The following is a 14417-nucleotide window of genomic DNA, read 5'->3' as shown; positions in this document are numbered from 1 at the left end:
ATGTGATTGTGACTAGCAGATTCATTGCAATCCAACTCGGAATATCTCCTAAAATGGTGGTGTGCGTTTGAGAAACATCATCAGACCTGCATCTAAAATGTTTGATAGACATAAGTTATGTTTAATAGCATCACATCTATAATCCTACCTGCGCATGTGCTCTCATGAGCATAAGTTTCCAGTCTGCAGTGGTATCTAGTCGATAATATTGTCCTGTCCCACTGTTTCCTGTGTGCACACCGCAGCCAGCTGTTCGCTGCAAATGTGAACAACATGACATAGATACATAGCTATTTAAATTCAAATGAGATAATCAGATTTGAGACTGGCAATGAAGGGGTTAAATGAGGGGGATGGGGAAGAGGAGAGGAGGAGGTGGGTGCCCCCTGCGGATGGAACATGCGCTTAATGACAACATGAGAGAGAGAGAAAGAGAGAGAGAAAGAGAGAGAAATAGAGACAAAGACAGAAAGGAAGGACCAAAAATAGAGAGAACGAGGGGTAAAGTGTGAATGAACAAAGATTTATGTGAATGTGTAAATGACAAGTATAAAGTGAGGGAGAGAGAGAGAGAGAAAGAGAGGGGGAGGAGAAAGAGAGAAGGAGGGAGAGTGAGAGGGACAAGAGGGGTCTTGCACATATAAAGTTGCCGGGGGAGTATGGGGTTCAGGGAGAGGACAGAACACTATGCAGAGGATCTGAAGAGAGGAGCAGACCCAGCGGTAAGAGATACTTCCACTGATACCTTTACATACACACACACACACACACACACACACACACACACACACACACACACACACACACACACACACACACACACACACACACACACACACACACACACACACACACACACACACACACAGGAGAAAGCGAGAGCAAGATCAATAAGTGGCTCAATGAAGAAACAACCAACCTGCACCTTAATGTGTATGTGCTGTGTGGCTTTGCATGGAATAGCCTACACACTAACAAGTATAGCCTTGCATGGTCTCAAGTTCTCTTGATTGGTTAGTTTGTGTCTGCTCCCTCTGTCCTATGCTCCTGGGACAGTCCCATATGTGCACTCTTAGAAAAAGGGGGTCCAAAAAGGTCCTGTGGCTGTCCCCATAGGAGAACCCTGGGTTCTACATGGAACCCAAAAGGGTTCTACCTGGAACAAAAAGGGCTTCTTCAAAGTGTTTTCCTATGGGGACAGCCAAAGAACCCTTTTTGATTCTAGATAGCACCTTTTTTTCCCTAAGAGTGTGGGTTAGAGGACGAAGAGTGTTTTTACTGTAATGGGTGAAACATTAGCATGTCTGAACGTAACCCTGTGGTGTTTCCCCAGTGTGAGAGGCTACAGTGGCTAGCTTTTGCTAATTGTGTGTTACAGTATATCACAGAGCAATGGAAGGAGTGAATATCCATTGTCTTTCTGGAGGGTAGGGTTACAGCAGCACACAGCTACACAGGTCTACTGATGTTACTGATGCCCTGTCACGCTTAAAGCCACAAACACTTCCACCAGACTTGGGTTCAATACTATTTAAAATAGTTGCAAATACTTTAGCTGGTCTTGATTGAGCGTCCAGGCACAAGACTTAATTGAATAGTAGCAATCCCCGCATATCTGGCAATCCAAGCAGGCTAAAGACAAAGGTAAAAGGATTTGAAAGATTTCAAATTGTATTTGAACCCAGGTCTGACCGACACACACACACCTACACATCATATGAAGTCACGTAGGAATGGCACATGGAAGCACAGGTTGTGACAGGTTGAACATGGACATCACACATACAGCGTGTCACTCAGCTGTTACAGTATGCTCTGTTACGTATTCACAAACACACTTAGACGCTTTAAAAAGTCACAAGCGATGTCGCTCATGTCAGAACTACACACAGAGAAGTCAGACAGAGAGAGGCACACACACACACACACGCACACACACACACACACACACACACACACACACACATAAAATAAATGACAATAGCCCCAAACATTAAGAATTACTATTCATGCTGTAATAACAGTATGCTCATGCTAAAATCATGTCATATTTTTTTATTCAACTTTTATTTGAACCAGGAAATCCATTGAACATAAAGAACATGTTTTCCAAGGGAGAGCTGGTCAAGATGCCACTATAAACACTGGAAAACTACCACAATACCTACAGCTGGTCTTCGTGCCTGTATGGGTTGCCTTAGAGACGGAGGAGACAGACAGGAACAACAGAAGCTGACCCTATAGCTCCATACAACCTCTCTCTCTCTCTCTCTCTCTCTCTCTAACATCCTCTATTGGATATATGGGTGTCCAGAAGAGGCTTTCCTGACATTTAGATTCCCTAGATAACATTATACTGTATTGGACCAATCAGATGGAACTGCATTTATGACTAAGAGGGAGTGTTTCACGGGACGCACCTGAGCTCCAGGAATTTGCTCATACCGGGAACCAAAGTGGATACAGTGACAATCCATCTAGAACAGGTATTCACTGTACTTAGTTAGAATATTTTATTTTATTTATTTACTTATTTGAATATGTACAGGTTAACAACTGGGCATCTAGACATATTAACAGATTGAGACGTTATATTGTAGAGAAACAATGTAGCAAGGCTTCTGTCATTCTTACCTTTGTCATGCACAGAGGATAGGCCATACTCTTATAGACAGAACCAATATCAGTTCATTTTAGAATTGCTAATGTGAAGAAGTGCTTCTCGTCTTTAACTTCCCTTAACATGGTGCCCGTGGAGGAAAAGTCAGAGTGTAATTTACTAATGTTGGCCTGTGTGTGTGTGTGTGTGTGTCTGTGTGTGTGTCGGTACTTAGCACCCCAGCCACCTACACCACACACACACACACACACCGTCTCCTGGCAAAAACACTGACACAGAATCGCACCTGGCTCACACACACTAATGCACACACACACACACTCTGATGAACACACTCAATCACACAGACACACACACACTGACGCACACACACACACACACACACAGTGATGCACACTCATACACACTCTGCTGGCTGGTATCTGCCCCCTTGGCAGTAGCTCGGTCTAATGACTGTGTCCTCACCTCATGTCCCCTCCCCCTGACCCTGATGACCTTAACGCTAACCCTTCTAGCTCCACACTTTTCATTAATGTGGTGTACTATCTGTGAAACGCTTAGTTACTTTCTATTTCTCGTGTGTTTTTGTTCTACTTGACTTTTTAATACATGTTTTATAGTAAGGGAAAGGAAAGGGAAAGGGGGATACTAGTCAGTTGTACAACTGACTGCCTTCAACTATAATGTGTCTTCCTACTACTGATATTGATTACTGCATTGTTGTGAAAGAGCAAGCAAGAAAGTAATTTCACTGTACTAGTGCATGTGACAATGAACAATAACAACATGAAACTATCTTACCCTAGGCAACAATAGAATGAGAGGATATGTAATATCATGTTCTAAATAGTGAAATGAACAGACATTCTCCTTGCTGTTCCCCCATATCCTCTCTCATGCCCCATCAATTTCTCTCTCAATCCCTGTCTCCACTTTTTCTCTCTCATCCTCAGTATGCCAGAGAGGGTGTATGGGTTCCAGGGGCAGAGTTTCCACAAGCTGAAGAGGGCGTGTCTGCGGCGGGGCAAGCTCTTCCAGGACCCCCTCTTCCCCCCCTCTGCACTGTCACTCTTCTACAAACGAGACCCACCCCCTGGACTCACATGGAAGAGACCACGGGTGAGAGATTGGAGGATGGAGGGGAGAGAGAATTGGAAAGAGTGAGTGGATGAGTGCTAAGGAGGCGCAAGTGTCAAACGCAATTTCATCAATTTCTGGAATTTTCCAGCTCTAAAGCCAGGTTTGGCAATTTACCTGTTTAACATCAGCTCTTGTGCTGAGGTGGGAGGAGAGGCAATAGTTGAGGCGTGTCCCCAGCTAGCACATAACGTTCTGAGAACCATATGTTTGTTAGAGCTTGGTGAGAGCGTGGTTGTCCTATGGTTATTTTGCATACAACCTTCCCACAATGTTCTGAGAGTGGTGCAGGATACCCAGCTAGCACATAAAGTTCTGAGAACCATGTTTCTTAGGTGGTAATTTCAGTACTTCAGCATAACGTATTCTACAGGTTTACTCATGGTTCTGTTTAAAGTCATGTTCTCAGAATGTTCAGAGAAAGTTACAACGTTCTTCTGTGGGAATTTCAGTACTTCAGCATGACCTTTTTGGTAAGTTTCCTCATGGATTGTGTATGTGAGCCATTCAGAGGGTGAATGGGCAAGACAAAATATTTAATGTGGTACAGTAGTAGTTGCCAGGCGCCCCAGTTTGAGTCTGTTAAGAGCTGCAGCATTGATGGGTTTTTCACACTCAACAGTTTCCCGTGTGCACCAACCAACGGACATCCAGCCAACTTGACAACTGTGGAATGCATCGGAGTCAACATCCCTGGTCCATGCCCAGACGAATTGAGGCTTTTCTGGGATCAAAAGGGGGTGAAACGCAATATTAGGAAGGTGTTCCTAATGTTTTGTCCATTCAGTGTTTATAAAACAAAGGGAAATAACATTGTTGACTGCACTGGGCCTGTGAAGATGTCATGCAGCGCTAATGGGACGTTTTAAGACCCATAAAAAGCAGGATTTACTAACGCAGGTGATAATGGATTTACCCATGATGCACAGTGCCCATGGAAGGAGAGATGTGCCTTTGAATCTCATATTTAGAAACATTTAAAAAAAAGAGTTTCCCTGCATTTCGTTGAATTTGATTTTTAAAAATCAAGCATAGACTTTCCTTCCACTTAATCATGTCTGGTTTAGCAGCATCTTTTTATCCTGGCCAACAGACTATGAATAAAGTCTTTTTTTAATGGTCTACTGAGAGTGCTGTGACATATTTCGGAGGTTTTTGCCCTCATGCTTTTTCAATATTCACAATTCACATACCTGCATACTTCATTTTGCTTGTTCAAATAGGCTACTCATCCCAATTTTCAAAGAGCACTCCTTGCCCAATTATCAAAGACACGCACCTCCAAACTATTCACTCCTCTTATATTTAACTATGGATTTTTTTGAGAATCTGCCTAGCACATAGACAATGGTACAATAGCGTGGTCAATATTTGCTTATTGACCACGTTTGGCATGTCCATGTCCAGACTACAATTTACAGGAGGCCTAGCCCCTATATACGTGTGAACGCTATAGCCTATGTTTAACAATATATTTCCATATTGAAGCAAAGCAAGTTGAACCATGTGGACCACAAACATGTTCAACATATTTAGCAAATATGGGGCAGGCTATTTAACGACCTAGGCTAACATTCAAATTGGAGTTGATGACAACACAATACATACAGTGGGGCAAAAAAGTATTTAGTCAGCCACCAATTGTGCAAGTTTTCCCACTTAAAAATATGAGAGAGGCCTGTAATTGTCATCATAGGTACACTTCAACTATGACAGACAAAATTAGAAGAAAAAAAATCCAGAAAATCACATTGTAGGATTTTTCATTAATTTATTTGCAAATTACGGGGGAAAATAAGTATTTGGTCACCTACAAACAAGCAAGATTTCTGGCTCTCACAGACCTGTAACTTCTTCTTTAAGAGGCTCCTCTGTCCTCCACTCGTTACCTGTATTAATGGCACCTGTTTGAACTTGTTATCAGTATAAAAGACACCTGTCCACAACCTCAAACAGTCACACTCCAAACTCCACTATGGCCAAGACCAAAGAGCTGTCAAAGGACACCAGAAACAAAATTGTAGCCCTGCACCAGGCTGGGAAGACTGAATATGCAATAGGTAAGCAGCTTGGTTTGAAGAAATCAACTGTGGGAGCAATTATTAGGAAATGGAAGACATACAAGACCACTGATAATCTCCCTCTATCTGGGGCTCCACACAAGATCTCACCCAATGGGGTCAAAATGATCACAAGAACGGTGAGCAAAAATCCCAGAACCACACGGGGGGACCTAGTGAATGACCTGCAGAGAGCTGGGACCAAAGTAACAAAGCCTACCATCAGTAACACACTACGCCGCCAGGGACTCAAATCCTGCAGTGCCAGACGTGTCCCCCTGCTTAAGCCAGTACATGTCCAGGCCCGTCTGAAGTTTGCTAGAGAGCATTTGGATGATCCAGAAGAAGATTGGGAGAATGTCATATGGTCAGATGAAACCAAAATATAACTTTTTGGTAAAAACTCAACTCGTCGTGTTTGGAGGACAAAGAATGCTGAGTTGCATCCAAAGAACACCATACCTACTGTGAAGCATGGGGGTGGAAACATTATGCTTTGGGGCTGTTTTTCTGCAAAGGGACCAGGACGACTGATCCGTGTAAAGGAAAGAATGAATGGGGCCATGTATCGTGAGATTTTGAGTGAAAACTTCCTTCCATCAGCAAGGGCATTGAAGATGAAACGTGGCTGGGTCTTTCAGCATGACAATGATCCCAAACACACTGCCCGGGCAATGAAGGAGTGGCTTCGTGAGAAGAATTTCAAGGTCCTGGAGTGGCCTAGCCAGTCTCCAGATCTCAACCCCATAGAAAATCTTTGGAGGGAGTTGAAAGTCTGTGTTGCCCAGCAACAGCCCCGAAACATCACTGCTCTAGAGGAGATCTGCATGGAGGAATGGGCCAAAATACCAGCAACAGTGTGTGAAAACCTTGTGAAGACTTACAGAAAACGTTTGACCTCTGTCATTGCCAACAAAGGGTATATAACAAAGTATTGAGATAAACTTGTATTATTGACCAAATACTTATTTTCCACCATAATTTGCAAATAAATTCATTAAAAATCCTACAATGTGATTTTCTGGATTTTTTTCTTCTCATTTTGTCTGTCATAGTTGAAGCGTACCTATGATGAAAATTACAGGCCTCTCTCATCTATTTACTATACTTTTTTGCCCCACTGTAAAATACCGTAAATCCTGATAACACATTGTTCCATCAAAATCAATCAGTCAATGTATTTTTCTGTCTAAAACCACACACTCGTGCTGGACCTCTGGACTCCCCTACATGCCCTTTCCCCGTGGCAGGGGGCACCAGTCTAATACCCCAGTCTAATTCTAGTCATCCACTCAGCAGGTTTTATTCCAGATCTAGTTAATTGAAGCCTTTCTAAAGAACCAGACGCGCCAGGACAGAGTAACCCGACCTGGTCCAGAGTGTGTGTGGCGCGTGTTGCGGATTAGGATCTGAAAATGACCAGGGTATCAGTGTGTGTTTATAAAAGAAACACTTGATTTAAATAGCATATGTCTGTGATGACGAGTGGGGAAGGGAAGCATAGTGGTGTGTCTTCAAGGTTGGCTATTTATTGGATATGAGGTTGAGGTTGTATGTAGTCTTAACATGTAAGACATATAGTGCATTCAGAAAGCATCCAGACCCCTTGACTTTTTCCACATTTTGTTACGTTACAGCCTTAGTCTAAAATGTATTAAATTACAACTTTTTCTCATCAACACATTACCCCATAATGACAAGGCAAAAACAGTTTTTTTGAATTTTTAGAAAATGTATTAAAAATGTAAAACAGTAATGCCTTATTTACATAATTATTCAGGCCCTTTGCTATGAGACTCGGAATTGAGCTCAGGTGCATCCTGTTTCCATTGATCATCCTTGAGATGTTTCTACAAGTTGATTGGAGTCCACCTGTAGTAAATTAAATTGATTGGAAATGTTTTGGAAAGACATACACCTGTCTAATTAAGGTCCCACAGTTGACAGTGCCTGTCAGTTCAAAAACCAAGCCATGAGGTAGAAGGAATTGTCCATAGAGCTCCGAGACAGGATTGTGTTGAGGCACAGATCTGGGGAAGGGTACCAAAACATTTCTGCAGTATTGAAAGTCCCCAAGAACACAGTGGATTCCATCATTATTTAATGGAAGAAATCTTCCATCCACCAAGACTATTCCTTGAGCTGTCTGCCCAGCCAAACTGAGCAATGAAGGGAAAAGGGCCTTGGCCAGGGAGGTGACTAAGAATCCGATGGGCACTCTGACAGCGCTCCAGAGTTCCTTTCAGAGTACCTTCCAGAAGGACAACCATCTCTGCAGCACTCCACCAATCAGGCATTTATGGTAGAGTGGCCAGACGGAACCCACTCCTCAGTAAAAGGCACATCACAGCCCGGAGTTTGGAGTTTGCCAAAAGGCACCTAAATGACTCTGACCATGAGAAACAAGCTTCTCTGGTCTGATGAAACCAAGATTGATCTCTTTGGCCTGAATGACAAGCGTCACGTCTGGAGGAAACCTGGCACCATCCCTATGGTGAAGCATGATGGTGGTAGCATCATGCTGTTGGGATGTTTTTCAATGGCAGGGAGACTAGTCAGGATCGAGGGAAATATTAACGGAGAAAAGTACAGAGAGATCCTTGATGAAAACCTGCTCCAGAGCACTCAGGACCTCAGACTGGGGCGAAGGTTCACCTTCCAACAGGACAACGACCCTGAGCACACAGCCAAGACAATGCAGGAGTGGCTTCAGGACAAGTCTCTGAATGTCCTTGAGTGACACACCCAGAGCACAGACTTGAACCCGATCGATCAAACATCTCTGGAGAGAGCTGAAAATAGCTGTGCAGCGACGCTCCCCATCCAACCTGACAGCGCTTGAGAGAATCTGCAGAGAAGAATGGGAGAATCTCCCCAAATACAGGTGTTGTTAGGTGCGTGAATGAGGACCCAAAAGCGAATTAACGTAAACAGAGCTTCTTTAATAACAAAACATACGTAGGCTCAGATGGACCGGCAGATTCCGACAGGACAGGACAAGGTTGCAGCAAACATGACGATAGTCTGGTTCAGGCATGAATAACACAAACAAGAATCCGACAAAGACAGAAACAAAAACAGAGAGAGATATAGAGGACTAATCAGAGGGAAAAAGGGAACAGGTGGGAAAAGGGGTGACGAGGTAGTTAGGAGGAGACAAGGAACAGCTGGGGGAAAGAGGGGGAGAAAAGGTAACCTAATAACGACCAGCAGAGGGAGACAGGGTGAAGGGAAAGGACAGAAACAAGACACAACATGACAATACATGACAGTACCCCCCCACTCACCGAGCGCCTCCTGGCGCACTCGAGGAGGAAACCTGGCGGCAACGGAGGAAATCATCGTTCAGCGCACGGTCCAGCACGTCCCGAGAGGGAACCCAACTCCTCTCCTCAGGACCGTACCCCTCCCAATCTACTAGGTACTGATGACCACGGCCCCGAGGACGCATGTCCAAAATCCTACGGACCCTGTAGATGGGTGCGCCCTCGACAAGGATGGGGGGGGGGGGGGGAGACGAGCGGGGGCGCGAAGAACGGGCTTGACACAGGAGACATGGAAGACCGGGTGGACGCGACGAAGATATCGCGGAAGAAGAAGTCGAACTGCGACAGGATTAATGATCTGGGAAATACGGAACGGACCAATGAACCGCGGGGTCAACTTGCGAGAAGCGGTCTTAAGGGGAAGGTTCTGAGTGGAGAGCCAAACTCTCTGACCGCGACAATATCTAGGACTCTTAGTTCTACGCTTATTAGCAGCCCTCACAGTCTGCGCCCTATAACGGCAAAGTGCAGACCTGACCCTCTTCCAGGTGCGCTCGCAACGTTGGACAAAAGCCTGAGCGGAGGGGACGCTGGACTCGGCGAACTGAGATGAGAACAGCGGAGGCTGGTACCCGAGGCTACTCTGAAAAGGAGATAGCCCGGTCGCAGACGAAGGAAGCGAGTTGTGGGCGTATTCTGCCCAGGGGAGCTGTTCTGACCAAGACGCAGGGTTGCGAAAAGAAAGACTGCGTAAGATGCGACCAATAGTCTGATTGGCCCGTTCTGCTTGACCGTTAGACTGGGGGTGAAAGCCGGAAGAGAGACTGACGGAAGCCCCAATCAAACGGCAAAACTCCCTCCAAAATTGAGACGTGAATTGCGGACCTCTGTCCGAAACGACGTCTGACGGAAGGCCATGAATTCTGAAAACATTCTCGATGATGATTTGTGCCGTCTCTTTAGCAGAAGGAAGCTTAGCAAGGGGAATAAAATGAGCCGCCTTAGAGAACCTGTCGACAACCGTAAGAATAACAGTCTTCCCCGCTGACGAAGGCAGTCCGGTGACAAAATCTAAGGCGATGTGAGACCACGGTCGAGAGGGAATGGGAAGCGGCCTGAGACGGCCGGCAGGAGGGGAGTTACCGGACTTAGTCTGCGCGCAGACCGAACAAGCAGCCACGAAGCGACGCGTGTCATGCTCCCGGGTGGGCCACCAAAAACGCTGGCGAATGGAAGCAAGCGTACCCCGAACGCCAGGGTGGCCGGCTAACTTGGCAGAGTGAGCCCACTGAAGAACGGCCAGACGAGTAGGAACGGGAACGAAAAGAAGGTTCCTGGGACAAGCGCGCGGCGACGGAGTTTGAGTGAGTGCTTGCTTTACCTGCCTCTCAATTCCCCAGACAGTCAACCCGACAACACGCCCCTCAGGGAGAATCCCCTCGGGGTCAGTGGAGGCTACTGAAGAACTGAAGAGACGAGATAAAGCATCAGGCTTGGTGTTCTTAGAGCCCGGACGATAAGAAATCACGAACTCGAAACGAGCGAAAAACAGCGCCCAGCGCGCCTGACGCGCATTAAGTCGTTTGGCAGAACGGATGTACTCAAGGTTCCTATGGTCAGTCCAAACGACAAAAGGAACGGTCGCCCCTCCAACCACTGTCGCCATTCGCCTAGGGCTAAGCGGATGGCGAGCAGTTCGCGGTTTCCCACATCATAGTTACGTTCCGACGGCGACAGGCGATGAGAAAAATACGCGCAAGGGTGGACCTTGTCGTCAGAGAGGGAGCGCTGAGAAAGAATGGCTCCCACGCCCACCTCTGACGCGTCAACCTCGACCACGAACTGTCTAGAGACGTCAGGTGTAACAAGGATAGGAGCGGATGTAAAACGATTCTTGAGGAGATCAAAAGCTCCCTGGGCGGAAACGGACCACTTAAAGCACGTCTTGACAGAAGTAAGGGCTGTGAGAGGAGCTGCCACCTGACCGAAATTACGGATGAAACGAGGATAGAAGTTCGCGAAGCCGAGAAAGCGCTGCAGCTCGACGCGTGACTTAGGGACGGGCCAATCAATGACAGCCTGGACCTTAGCGGGATCCATCTTAATGCCTTCAGCGGAAATAACAGAACCGAGAAATGTGACGGAGGAGGCATGAAAAGTGCACTTCTCAGCCTTCACAAAAAGACAATTCTCTAAAAGGCGCTGGAGGACACGTCGAACGTGCTGAACATGAATCTGGAGTGACGGTGAAAAAATCAGGATATCGTCAAGGTAAACGAAAACAAAGATGTTCAGCATGTCTCTCAGGACATCATTGACTAATGCCTGAAAGACAGCTGGAGCGTTAGCGAGGCCGAAAGGAAGAACCCGGTATTCAAAGTGCCCTAACGGAGTGTTAAACGCCGTCTTCCACTCGTCCCCCTCCCTGATGCGCACGAGATGGTAAGCGTTACGAAGGTCCAACTTAGGGAAAAACCTGGCTCCCTGCAGGATCTCGAAGGCTGAAGACATAAGAGGAAGCGGATAACGATTCTTCACTGTTATGTCATTCAGCCCTCGATAATCTATGCAGGGGCGCAGGGACCCGTCCTTCTTCTTAACAAAAAAAAACCCCGCTCCGGCGGGAGAGGAGGAGGGGACTATGGTACCGGCGGCAAGAGCTACAGACAAATAATCTTCGAGAGCCTTACGTTCGGGAGCCGACAGAGAGTATAGTCTACCCCGGGGGGGAGTGGTTCCCGGAAGGAGATCAATACTACAATCATACGACCGGTGTGGAGGAAGAGAGGTGGCCCTGGACCGACTGAACACCGTGCGCAGATCGTGATATTCCTCCGGCACCCCTGTCAAATCACCAGGCTCCTCCTGTGAAGAAGAGACAGAGGAAACAGGAGGGATAGCAGACATTAAACATTTCACATGACAAGAGACGTTCCAGGAGAGGATAGAATTACTAGACCAATTAATAGAAGGATTATGACAAACTAGCCAGGGATGGCCCAAAACAACAGGTGTAAAAGGTGAACGAAAAATTAAAAAAGAAATGGTTTCGCTATGATTACCAGAGACAGTGAGAGTTAAAGGTAGCGTCTCACGCTGAATCCTGGGGAGAGGACTACCATCCAAGGCGAACAAGGCCGTGGGCTCCCTTAACTGTCTGAGAGGAATGTCATGTTCCCGAGCCCAGGTCTCGTCCATAAAACAGCCCTCCGCCCCAGAGTCTATTAAGGCACTGCAGGAAGCTGACGAACCGGTCCAGCGTAGATGGACCGACAAGGTAGTGCAGGATCTTGAAGGAGAGACAGGAGTAGTAGCGCTCACCAGTAGCCCTCCTCTTACTGATGAGCTCTGGCTTTTACTGGACATGAAGTGACAAAATGACCAGCGGAACCGCAATAGAGACAGAGGCGGTTGGTGATTCTCCGTTCCCTCTCTTTAGTCGAGATGCGGATACCTCCCAGCTGCATAGGCTCAGCACCCGAGCCGGCAGAGGAAGATGGTAGTGATGCGGAGAGGGGGGCAACGGAGAACGCGAGCTCCTTTCCACGAGCTCGGTGACGAAGATCAACCCGTCGCTCAATGCGAATAGCGAGTTCAATCAAGGAATCCACGCTGGAAGGAACCTCCCGGGAGAGAATCTCATCCTTTACCTCTGCGCGGAGACCCTCCAGAAAACGAGCGAGCAAAGCCGGCTCGTTCCAGCCACTGGAGGCAGCAAGAGTGCGAAACTCAATAGAGTAGTCTGTTATGGATCGATTACCTTGACATAGGGAAGACAGGGCCCTGGAAGCCTCCTCCCCAAAAACAGATCGATCAAAAACCCGTATCATCTCCTCCTTAAAGTCCTGATACTGGTTAGTACACTCAGCCCTTGCCTCCCAGATTGCCGTGCCCCACTCACGAGCCCGTCCAGTAAGGAGAGATATGACGTAGGCGATACGAGCAGTGCTCCTGGAGTAAGTGTTGGGCTGGAAAGAAAACACAATATCACACTGAGTGAGGAACGAGCGGCATTCAGTGGGCTCCCCAGAGTAACACGGCGGGTTATTGATTCTGGGCTCCGGAGATTCGAAAGCCCTGGAAGTGGCCGGTGGATCGAGGCGGAGATGGTGAACCTGTTCTGTGAGGTTGGAGACTTGGGTGGCCAGGGTCTCAACGGCATGTCGAGCAGCAGACAATTCCTGCTCGTGTCTGCCTAGCATCGCTCCCTGGATCTCGACGGCTGAGTGGAGAGGATCCGAAGTCGCTGGGTCCATTCTTGGTCGGATTCTTCTGTTAGGTGCGTGAATGAGGACCCAAAAGCGAATTAACGTAAACAGAGCTTCTTTAATAACAAAACATACGTAGGCTCAGATGGACCGGCAGATTCCGACAGGACAGGACAAGGTTGCAGCAAACATGACGATAGTCTGGTTCAGGCATGAATAACACAAACAAGAATCCGACAAAGACAGAAACAAAAACAGAGAGAGATATAGAGGACTAATCAGAGGGAAAAAGGGAACAGGTGGGAAAAGGGGTGACGAGGTAGTTAGGAGGAGACAAGGAACAGCTGGGGGAAAGAGGGGGAGAAAAGGTAACCTAATAACGACCAGCAGAGGGAGACAGGGTGAAGGGAAAGGACAGAAACAAGACACAACATGACAATACATGACAGGTGTGCCAAGCTTGTAGCATCATACCTAAGATACCTGTTTGCATGTTCTTCACAAAGAGGGCAACAGATGCTACTGAGCCAGATGTCTATGTGTCAGGGGAGAAGCTTCAGGTGGTATCCGATTTTAAGTACCTTGGCATCATACTTGATTCCAACCTCTCTTTTAAAAAGCATGTGAAAAAGGTAATTCAAATAACCAAATTCAACCTAGCTAATTTCCGATTTATCGAAATTGTTTGACTACAGAGGTAGCAAAACTGTACTTCAAATCTATGATACTCCCCCACTTAACATACTGCTTGACTAGTTGGGCCCAAGCTTGCTGTACAACATTAAAACCTATTCAGTCTGTCTACAAACAGGCTCTCAAAGTGCTTGATAGGAAGCCCAATAGCCATCATCATTGTCACATAGAAAGCATGAGCTCTTGAGTTGGGAAAATCTTGTGCAATACACCGACGCATGTCTTGTATTCAAGATCCTTAATGGCCTGGCTCCCCCTCCACTCAATATTTTTGTTAAACAGAAAACCCAGACATATGGCAGCAGATCCACAAGGTCTGCCATGAGAGGTGACTGTATAGTTCCCCTAAGGAAAAGCACCTTTAGTAAATCTGCATTCTCTGTGAGAGCCTCCCATGTCTGGAATACACTGCCATCAGACACACATAACTGCA

General features: G+C 46.6%; 1 protein-coding gene across 1 annotated transcript in view; it reads left to right on the top strand.

Moving 5' to 3' along the window:
- The first annotated feature begins 609 nt into the window (after window positions 1–609).
- LOC110531711 (calpain-5) overlaps window positions 610–14417 on the top strand; it is a 28259-nt gene continuing 14451 nt past the window's right edge. Inside the window, exons 1-3 of the mRNA XM_036987535.2 lie at window positions 610–722; window positions 2080–2486; window positions 3574–3739. Of these exons, the coding sequence (XP_036843430.2) occupies window positions 3575–3739 (165 nt within the window). The 5' untranslated portion in view covers window positions 610–722; window positions 2080–2486; window position 3574. The remainder of the gene's footprint in view (window positions 723–2079; window positions 2487–3573; window positions 3740–14417) is intronic.

This window comes from Oncorhynchus mykiss, chromosome 9 (assembly GCF_057628025.1).
Source record: "Oncorhynchus mykiss isolate SJ-2025 chromosome 9, ASM5762802v1, whole genome shotgun sequence".
Lineage (NCBI taxonomy): Eukaryota > Metazoa > Chordata > Actinopteri > Salmoniformes > Salmonidae > Oncorhynchus > Oncorhynchus mykiss.
Note: the sequence above shows the minus strand (reverse complement) of the source record. Positions and strands in the feature narration are given on the sequence as shown.